The sequence below is a fragment of the Buceros rhinoceros genome, unplaced genomic scaffold (genome assembly GCF_000710305.1).
Source record: "Buceros rhinoceros silvestris isolate BGI_N320 unplaced genomic scaffold, ASM71030v1 scaffold16606, whole genome shotgun sequence".
NCBI lineage: Eukaryota > Metazoa > Chordata > Aves > Bucerotiformes > Bucerotidae > Buceros > Buceros rhinoceros.
This window is the reverse complement of record NW_010415931.1, coordinates 1-10,538: the sequence shown is the minus strand read 5'-3', so window position 1 is coordinate 10,538 and position 10,538 is coordinate 1. Positions and strand designations below refer to the sequence as shown.

The 10,538-nt window shown below is 40.6% G+C and overlaps 1 protein-coding gene across 4 annotated transcripts in view; it reads right to left on the bottom strand.

Annotated features, from left to right (window-relative positions):
• Positions 1–4,874, bottom strand: part of HNRNPR (heterogeneous nuclear ribonucleoprotein R) — an 18,939-nt gene extending 14,065 nt beyond the window's left edge. For 3 of the 4 annotated variants that reach the window (XM_010137602.1, XM_010137603.1, XM_010137604.1), the window contains exons 1-4: positions 4,707–4,874; positions 2,307–2,425; positions 1,759–1,866; positions 996–1,109 (exon numbers count right to left, since the gene is read on the bottom strand). In XM_010137602.1, coding sequence (XP_010135904.1) covers positions 996–1,109; positions 1,759–1,866; positions 2,307–2,425; positions 4,707–4,863 — 498 coding nt within the window. In that variant the 5' untranslated portion in view covers positions 4,864–4,874. The remainder of the gene's footprint in view (positions 1–995; positions 1,110–1,758; positions 1,867–2,306; positions 2,426–4,706) is intronic. The other variant, XM_010137605.1, reaches the window with a different exon arrangement.
• Positions 4,875–10,538: the final 5,664 nt, after the last annotated feature.

Below are 10,538 nucleotides of genomic sequence, written 5' to 3'. Positions count from 1 at the left end.
TGGCTAACCATCAGCAACAGGAGAAAACACTTAAGAGCAATCACGTACCTTCAGTCACAGACAGAGCAGACTATTTCAGCTGGAAGGGACCTACAACAACCATCTGGTCCAACCGCCTGAGCACTTCAGGGCTGACCAGAAGTTACAGCACATTATTAAGGGCATTATCCAAATGCCTCAAACACTGATAGCCCTGGGGCATCAACCACCTCTCTAGGAAGCCCATTCCAGGGTTTGACCACCCACTCTGTAAAGAAATGCTTCCTACTGTCAGTGAGGCATGGTGCAATGAAATGGCACTTTATACCATCCCATAGTCACCCTGGCCACACCACTACCTTGGTACTTGGCTTCTCAGCCACCTTTCTGAACGCAGAAATGCGAAAGATTACAGAAGAAAACAAGCTACATGGACTCTCCCGTGTGGCAGCTGGACTATCAGTCCATGCAAGGATCAAGGATGTTTAATTGCTGCACTTTCAATCTACATGAAAACACCACCTTAATAATTCCTAGTCTCTGTTGTCCTCTTCAAAACTTTGCAGGTATCTTTATAGAACGCCCAAAACTTTTTCACTTTCAGCACCCAGCATGAAATAACTCTTGCTATCATCACTTAAATTCCATTTATGGTGTAAACAAGAGTCAAATACCTTTGAGTCACAGCTAATAGCTATATTGGTCATTTTGAAGTGACGGACCATAACTTTTAGGGTGGTCCATGAATTTGACAATCTAGTGATCTACTTTATGTTTTAAGAAATTTTACGCAGCCTTTCCCAGTATATTCCACCTGCTTTCCCCCCCCAACCTGTCTTTTGCAGAATAGTGAGGAATAAGAAAAACCTATTAAGACACTCACAGAACCATGCTTTCCTCTACCATACTTTAAACTTTCACTTCACTGAACTCACAGTACAGTTTATTTTCAAGTACTCCGTATTTATCAGTTTGTACAAACATACAAAACAACAGTGCAGTCTGTCGGTACTAACCTCTGTTCCAATACCCGGCTGAACGCCAGAATACACAGTGTCTGGAGGAGGGCCCCCATATTTCCTTTGTCCTGTAGTTACATCCAAAGTGTAACCAGTCCTCTCTAGCAGAGCCTGAAAAAGAATCATCTCATTAGTTACGTGGAAAGGATAGTGGGTTAAAATATAAAGAATAAACAAGTGTCCTAAGACAAGCATTTCCTTATCTGCTCCTTGCCACAGTTGATAACAAAGCGTGGACAGACAGAACCTACAAAACACCCTGTTATTTTGGAGGTTTAAAAAACCACCACCACAAACTGCAACATTTGTTTTGTACTATAAGGTCACTGGAAAGAACTATTTTTTCTTTTCCTTCCCTGCCCCCCCATTTTATGCATAGTACCCCAAGAACTCCAGAACACAGGGCGATTTTCTTCACTCACTTTGTACTTAGGTTTTTGCACAACAAAGGTTCTTAATATACCATTAACTTGTTGAAATGTCCAATCAGTCTCAGTGATTTCACGAGGACAAAGGCTTTAATATAAAAGGACAACTAAGATGATTCTTCAACCGATACTAGCGTTCTCATAGACCTTCACAACTAAATTAATGTTGTTTTGGCAATTGCATAATGGGAAGATCTGCACTTCCACAAGCGCTCACTCTCCTCAATCGCTATCACACTCTCAAGCCAAGTGTGAACACACTTACCCAGGTAGTACTGATACTTTTTAAGTACATCCAAAATTACTTCAGGCTGCGTTTTTCTAACCGTTACCTTAATCTTTGCTTCATCTGGTCCCTTCGTTGATTCCTGTACTTTGCTGCCTTGTTTCTCTCTTTGCCTGTAGGTCTTCATAACTCCACATAAAAATGCACTTTTGTTCTGTAGATACAATTTACAGAATAATTCAATTGTGTGTATGACAAGCCCCAGGAATCTACTGAACCTTACACTCCATCAAGCCACCTTACACTCCGTCAGGCCACCACATCAAGTCAATGCAATAAACTAAATGTCAAAAGAATCCTTTAGAAAAATGTAATAATTAATTGCACAAACTTGTCAGAGTGAAGAAAAAAAAAAATCAGATTCCAGATAGTATCTTTACCTAATTTTCTCAAATGCACACTCATTTTTATTAGCTGGGAACTCCTGCTTTGCACTCAAATGCCTTCATATTTAAGACAATTTTTAACAGGCTTGCGATTTGAAATATAAGAATACAGCAACATCAATGAACTTCTAAGTTACAACCCTCCTGCCAGTAGTGCCAGAACACTGTTTATACTTATGTGCTCACACTCCTGGAGCTCTCACCTTACCTGTACATGCGACAGGTCACTTTCTTTAAACTGCTGTAATACAGAGAGGGCTCCTTCTTCATTAAATTCCCTAAGAGCATCAATTGCTCTTTCATCAAGATCGACATAAGCTACCAACCCTAAAAGTTAAAGATAAAGAAGTTACAGATTTCTATTGAATTTCACACAAACTAAGAACTATGCAGTTTGCTTTTAAGTCAAAAAGTTACGTTCCATAGCAACAGAATTATACATTTAATTTAATTACATATTCCTACACAAGTATATGAAAAAACATGAGTACAACAATGAAAAAAGTCAAATTAAAATGTATATTCCTAAGCACTAGCTGATGTGCAGGACTATACCCCATGTGTAAGAGTTTTCTAACACTCAGGAACCCAGTCTGTTGCTTAAAAGCAGTATAACACACCAGGGTCTGAAACAATGAACTCTGGCTCACTTCTAATAATTTGGATTTTGTTCTTTGTCTTTCGCTTTAAGTTTCACACTTCCTTCTCTGGAATGGAGCTGTTCTAGAATCAGCTGACATGTGACCATTACAGGTATCCTGTTGTAGCTGAAAAAGGAGCCACCTAACTGACCATCAAACACTTAGGAAGCTCTACCCCACAAAATACTAGGAAGTAGAATGGTTTGTTTGCTCTCTCCTTCAACTTCAAAAAGTAATAATCAGTGGAATTCCTACATGTCTAAAATAATATTTCTTTAGTCACGTTGTTGCTCTATGCAGTTCTAGAGCCAGAATTCAAAAGGTATTATTTCAAGCCCTGCTGTGTACCCGAAAAAACTCATGTTAATTTTACAGGTACAGACTCCCCCAAGAAACATTGGACCAGTTCTGAAAAACTTTTTCTTTTTAAGGTTCTTTGCAGGTTGTTCCTTTCCTCTTGTAATGCATTTGCATAAGCTGTGGAGCATAAGCAGTATAGACTGTAAGATCTGCACTTCTTAAACTACACAGTGAAGTTTAGGACAGATAGCAAGAACTCCACAAACTTTGCAACAGCTTGATCTCCAAAATCCAGAGGATTTAACTGCTACTTGATTTCAAAAATGCACAGTAGTGCCAAGCCCAAGGACTACATTTCAAAAGTGATCCTGCGTATTGGAAGGCACCTGTATCTTTCTTGTAAGACCTCAGCAGATTAAAAATCCCTAAATTCAACCCCAAATTTAGCTTGGGTGTCAAAAGCAGTTTGCTCCACTGACAAACCCCTGCACAATGCAAGTATCTTCAGAGGCATTAAGGAAGTGTAAATAAATGTTTCCAAGTTACCCATGCAGTGGAATTATACTAAGTAGTCAGGTTCTGGGCTGAAAAGCTTTTAAACCCCTTGAGAACTCCTCACACCACAACCTAACTGCAACACGTGTTAGAACCCCACAAGTTCCTCTGCCCAGGCATTTACACCTTCTCTCAAGCCATCAAGTGCACATCATCGTGACCCAGTTAGAAAGTGCATGTCTAAAGCCAATAAAAGCTTGATGAAAGCTCACTGTGAATGACTTCCAAAAGACATCACCCACGTGAGCCAGAGCATCCTACTAGAGATTGATCAGGTATTGGTTTTGAACTGCCTTCACTTGATCAGTGGAATTTTGACTCTGTTCAACAAAAACTGTCATCTTGCCACCAAGGCATTCGAGATCAGCGCATAGAGCAGTTCTACTGCTTCGTGTAAATCTCTTCACAGAACACACTCTAAAGAGGAAAAGGAAGCCTCTGTCTATAGGACAAAATAAGGGGGTTACAAAAACAAAATAGGAAAACCTTTGTATGTAAAGAAACCTCTCTAGAAGTTGCAAAGACACTTGCTACCAGCAAGGTATTACTCAATTTGCTAGATAGCTTAGTCCTCAACTTTGTTGAAAAGCAGTTAGTGTCAGACTGAACATGTCAGTGTAATAACCAACAGGGGTTAAACTGTCCACTCAGAACTAGAGAGAACAAAAAACCCACAGGCAGACTCAATTCAAATGTAGTCCCAGGCAAGACAAGCTAGTTGCTTCCCTCACTACGTCACCTATCCAGCCTTTGAGTATTTAAGAACCACTGTGAGGAGTTGACAGCAGAAAAGTAAAAGCAAAATGATGATTCAGATTGAAGAAAAAAAATGTACAGTTTAGTATGCTCAAACATACATCTTTAATCGACAACATCTAAGAAACTAGTGCTCTGTGCCCTACAGCAACTAAGATATCACATACAACACTAAGGATGCGTCAAGTAATAAGTCAATATCAAACCCAATTTGCCTTTAGGGAAGTCAAAGTAGCAAAACATTCAGAGCTACACAGATCAAAAACAATGAATTTTTAAACCTTAATCTATAAAAATTTGAAAATGGTATGCCCTCACTTTCATAACCAGTCAGAAACAAGAAATGCATATTATACCTGTCTGAAATATTTCATCAAGTCTCTCGGCCACCTTCTGTGGGAGGCCTGCCTCTATCAGTGTCTTGTAGTGTTCTGTGTGAGTTACACTGGAAGTATCCATTGGTTCTTCCTCTTCTTTTAACTGTACCGCATTACCATTCACCTGATTAGCCATTTTATTATGCTGCTGGAAAAAATTCAGGAGCTATATTACAATAAGCCAGAAAAAACTAGTTTGTAGGACAATGCATGATTTATCTAAACTAATTGGTATACATGCTGCAAATGACCTGTATCAAAAGGTTTATTTAATACTTTTTGGATGCAGCTGATCTAAGTTTCAAAAGAAAGTACAACCCTTCATACTGTGGAAAATGTACATGGAAGAATTGACATAACTGATTAAAAATGTACTTCATGTACATAACGATGTCTAAGCTTTATCTGCGGATTGTCAGTAAGTTCACTGGTTACCGTAACAGCTAGATACGGGGATACGATAAGAACATCCTTCAACAAAGAGTCAGAAGAACTAGTGCTATTTCCATTTCCCATTCCTCTACTTCCAAAACAATCATTTTAAATGGAGCGAACACATAACCCTGCAGGGTAGCTTAATGGATAAAAATGTCAATACTGGTTGGCTAATTTTCACTTTCGTGGCTTGTTGCCATGTCTTCCTTCACACCCAACGTGCTGCGGAAAGCTGGCCAAACACTTTCGCACAACACGGTCAGAACTCGGTAAGGACAGAGGGAGAAAAATCGCACTAGAATGCACATTGTCATTTGAAATTGCAACTGAACCATCTGCATGCGTTTGGTTTTACCCAGAGAGGAGCTCTACAAATCATAGCTACTTCTTTTATAACATAAAACTTATTGGTTTAAAAGGAAGCCATGACTGCAGCATCTTTAGTTCTTACAGTGCTGAAGAGACTTGCTTTCAGAATTAACAAACCGGTTCCAAACACGTGCACTGAAAGATGCACAACTCTTTTCTCAGACCATTCCAGCGGGCTTTGCCCAATTCATTAGAGACAGTTTCCATTTCTCCATTAGCCAGCCGGCTGGTAGGTAGTGCTCTCAGATGAAAAAGCTGACAAGAGGCAATTCAACTACCCAGCAGAGATCATCAGGATGATCAGCTGTTAAGTTCAGAAATGAAATGAGCCTCAGGCTTTCAAAGACAGGGAAGGAGTCAATGGCCAGCAGTGAAATGATAACCAGGTAGACGGATGCAGCGTGGACAGAGCAATGCAATTAAGCACCGGAATACAGGTATGAAGATGATTCAGAAACAGTTTTTCAAAAACGCTGAAGCCTCAAGCTATTTATGATGCTGCAAAATGAGTCTCCAAACATTACCCCACCTCTCACAGTCACCTGTAACCCTCCCTTCTAGACTACAGCTCACGAACTCTTTGGAAGATATCCTAGGAAGATCTGCAAGCTTGAGCAAGAGAGGGGAAAAAAAAAAAATCATTTTTCTTCAGAGAGAAAAGTAATGATTTTACTACAGCTACCTTGACTTGAAGGGCAATTTGAGAGAGATGTAACAGCCTCACATTGCTTCTCTGTCCAACATCAACTCTTTACACAATTAGTGAGGAAAAGAGAGGAAGTTTTCTGTAGCTACACAGCACACACATATATATATGCACACATTCCATTATTTGACAAAGAGAAACTGCTTTCTAACCAGCTCAGTTTATTTAAAAGCAACTGTAACTATAAGCTAATTACAGGAGGAAAAAATGCTACCTGAACACTGTGCTAACACTTACCTACGATTACAGGTATTCACTGAACTCTCAAAACACCAAGCATAACATTTCTATAGGTTACAAAAATCATGAAAAACAAAAATCAGCTCGATGTCTGCTTGCTAGATGGCCTCTGCAAGATCTCCAGCTTGAAACTGGGCAGGGCAGAGGGGTTTTGTTACATGGAAAACATGTTAACACTCATTCTCAATCCCTCTTCTCAAAAATGGATGGGATGATATACACAAAAAAGGAGGAGGTTATTTTTGTGTTCACCTTTTTACTGCTTTATGAAATCAGTTATTTACACACATACTGCCTTCTCTGTTCAGAAAAAAAAACCCACCAAGAACTGTGAGGCTAAGCCACTACCTGAGTACAGAACAGTTATGTGAAACAACTACAAGTTCCCTTCTAAACTTCAGTGGCTTATGGTGATGCCCCCAGCTGTTGTTTTGCTGTGAACTCAGAAGAGCTTTCAAGTGCCACGTCCCCAAAGCTCAGCACCGTTCCCAGTCCCCAGCTGAACAGCAGGCTGACCACTCGTCTGTGTCCAGGCAGAAACACCTCACCTGCAGGGTACAAACACAAACTTCCGATTGGCAAGACCTGCAGCCCACAGCGTGGAAGGGCACCTGCCCTCACCACACACCCAGTGTCTGGAGCAGCACCTAACCCCTGTATCAGGTTACTACATAGCACCACAGCTGATCAAATGCTTTTTTAAGTGGCTTTTAGACAATGTAAACTAAGTCTCAGCATTTTAATTCACCAGCTGTATGGTTTATTTTTGCTTACAAATTAGCATCCTCACCAGCCAGAAAAGTTCCATTTCAGGGTTCAGATTTTAGCTATTTCCTGTCATACAAACTTAATTTAAAAGACTTTCTTTAAGAAATTCACTCTGGAAAACTCTGAAGTGACATAGTTGTCAAAATATTCAGGTCCTAACAGCATCCAGAAGAAAGATCTTTCCTTTCACAGTGGTAGTAATAGATGCCCCGCTGGCTTTGCCAGCTTGGCCTGAAATCCAAGGCTGAGATTAGGCTGACTTTTCTTCCAGCACCAAGCAAAATTACATCCCTGACAACACTGACTCTGCACTGTGAGTTCAGCAGAGATACATGGGTGAAAGTCACAGCCCTCCCTCTCAATACCACACACTCGATGTAGCAATCGAGAGAAATATTTTAGACTGAACTGTATCAGTAAGAAAAATACATACTGATTTTTTTAACATTTCTGTCCTCTTCTAAAAAAAAAAAAAGTATACTAAAGAAAAAAAGGATGATGCCTATGTGTGCGGGTGCAGTGTGTCCATGTGACTCAGCCTACAACAGGCCAGGGCACACAGACCAGCACCCACACGCACTCCCGTTTTTCATCGGCATTAAGTAACTCAAACCTCTAGTAAAAGGGAGACTGGTGGCATCAAAATGACTTTAAGTGTGGACTGTAAGTAAAGGAGTATGTATATTAGGACTTGTGGGATACATATTTGTTTTTAAAACACGCAGAAAGGGACGATTTTAAACCACCATGCACAACAACATGCTTCCTGAATGAGCAACAGCCATAAATACACACTGGGGGCAACTTTACACAGCAAAGAATTCCCAGTGGTGCCCTGGAGGTGCCCTCAGCACCACCTCAGAACGGAGTGTGTGGGGAAGGGGAGGACAGTCTTGTTTACAAGCTTCACACTGCTGCTGCCAGCAGCATTCTTCTGAAGAGCATGAATTCTTCATGACACAAACCATGTTTTCAGCCATCCACTATCTGTCACCCAGGACTCCTTGCTTCTCAAAGTGACTAGGCCTTTTTTTAAGCTTTAATCATATGACAAGTAGGAGGTTAAAACTAAAGGTGCTCCTAAATTAACCAGAAACAACCTGCTTTTCCATGGTTAATAAATAGCACAAATTCTAGGGGAAAAAAAATTCCTAGAGGAAAAAAAAAATTAATGTACAGCTAGGCCTGGTAGTGCCTGGCCTCTTGAAAACAGAAACTCCCTCAGCCTCGAGTCTGACAATGACTGGTTCAACAGCCATGATGACACTCCCCTCTGTATTTTATACCATGCCTCTAACACAGGTTGTCACACACAGACTATCTAAGAATAACTCCATTCAATTAATTATAAATTCACAGCCTAGTTAACTCGGAACACCCTTAGTAACAGCTTAAATGAGCAGGAACAGCAATTTCTGGCGAAGGGAGAATATCTTAAACTACCACAACCAACTTGACAGTGATTACAGCTCAATACTGTTTTCAGCCTTCTGCTCGGTAACTTGATTTCATGGAGGAACCTGCTTCTCTCAGGTGCCCAGGAAGCATAACAAGTTCAGACATAAAAACTCTGCACCAAAGTCACCCAACTTACTTATGTCACTGTTCCTTCTATCCAATATGTTACCTGTGTCAAGCACTGAACTTGTACCTCATTAAAAAAAGCACTGAGGAGAAGGTGGTGGTGGTGGGGTGTTTGGGTTCGTTTTGTGGTTTAATGCACCAAAGAAAACAAGCGTAGTCCCTATAGTTAAGCCTTACACTTCAAGAAGGTTCTTGTCAAAACAGGAAGATAAGAAAGAGGAGTGAGGGGGAGATAAGAACTCGCATTAAAGGACTGAACTGGGGATTTACTAAAGCCTCACTTGTTCACAACCATTCCTGGCACATCCCTTAATTTTTTACAGGATGGCATCACAGCCATTTCTTTTGTACCAGAGCTTATTCAATCACAGAAAGTACATTTTAACAGCTTAATTAATAAGTGCTTATTAGCAGGAATTACAAGGAGACTCATTCCAAAGTTCTCATACCCTGAAGACCTTCACACATTAGCTGGGTTTTCACACCACCAGCATTTCAATGGCAGACTGTCTTTATGACCAAGTGTAGTTGGCACCCTCACTCCTTCAGCACACAGTTCTCAGCCTTTCCCACTCCATAACACCATGGAATAGGAAAATCTGATAACCTCCTAATGATAACCTCCATCATGGTCCTAAGCAAGCGCAGCCCACGCAGAACCTATGCCTCAGGAGCTACACAAGCATCCTCAGGAGATGACTTTACCACAACAGGTCAGCAAAGGGCACATCAGTACCACAGCACTGACAGCGTCAACAGCTATTACATTTTGCTAACCTCAACTATAGAGTCCATACAAGCACGTTTCTAACTGGCCATCAGTGGCTCAGCCGGCTGACTGGGTTGCACAGAGGAGCTGGTTGACTGGGTTGTACACTCCACTTCGAAGCAATGCTTCAAAAAAATGAAAAAACAAGGCTTTGCTCTGATGGTTTTATCCTCCAAGAGTTTCTCAGATCTTTGCCTAAGAAAGCAGGAGTACTGCCTTTTTTTTTTTTTTAAACTGGCAAGCTGAGTGTCAGCAAGAGGCTCAAGTATTATTCCAACAGTGTCTATATCTGGTCAGGAAAACTGAGCACTAAAGGTATCAAGTCCTCACAGGAAAAGCAGTTTCTATGACACAAAATTATCAAGCAGACTCTGCTACTTTGCAAACATTACAGTTTGCATAAGTAAAAAAAAAAAATGCTGCAAGATGCAGAATTCTAGTTGGATTACCTTTACTTCTAGAATACCTAAGAAATTCAGTGTTAAAATATAATTTCAAAGAAAAATGAAACGAACCCCAAACATTCAGCTTCCTGAGCATTAGCATCCTTCGCAGCCTAAAGTGCTGGCAGGATCCTTTAGTACACTACACAGGGGAAACGGAACCCAAGCAACTTTTTACAATCCAGCATAGCTTAAGCACATGATCAGCCACGTTCAAAAACTGACAGGTCCCGCTAAAAGCCAGTAACTAGAGCCTTATTTTAAGAGTAATAATGTTTTTAAGCAAAACTTTTTAAAATCTGGTAAAAGATCATTTAAGGAAACCAATGTCTTAGCAACGAAAGTCTGGAGAAATTCTCCTTGGAAGCATTTGACAGGTGCTACTCTCTCAGCCGTAATATTAAGCGTGAACCTGAAAGCTGCGAGTAGGTGTGGGGCAGCCTTCCCTCTCTACAGCCAGCTCTACCAGAACAGACGCTACACAAGGTTTTAAAACG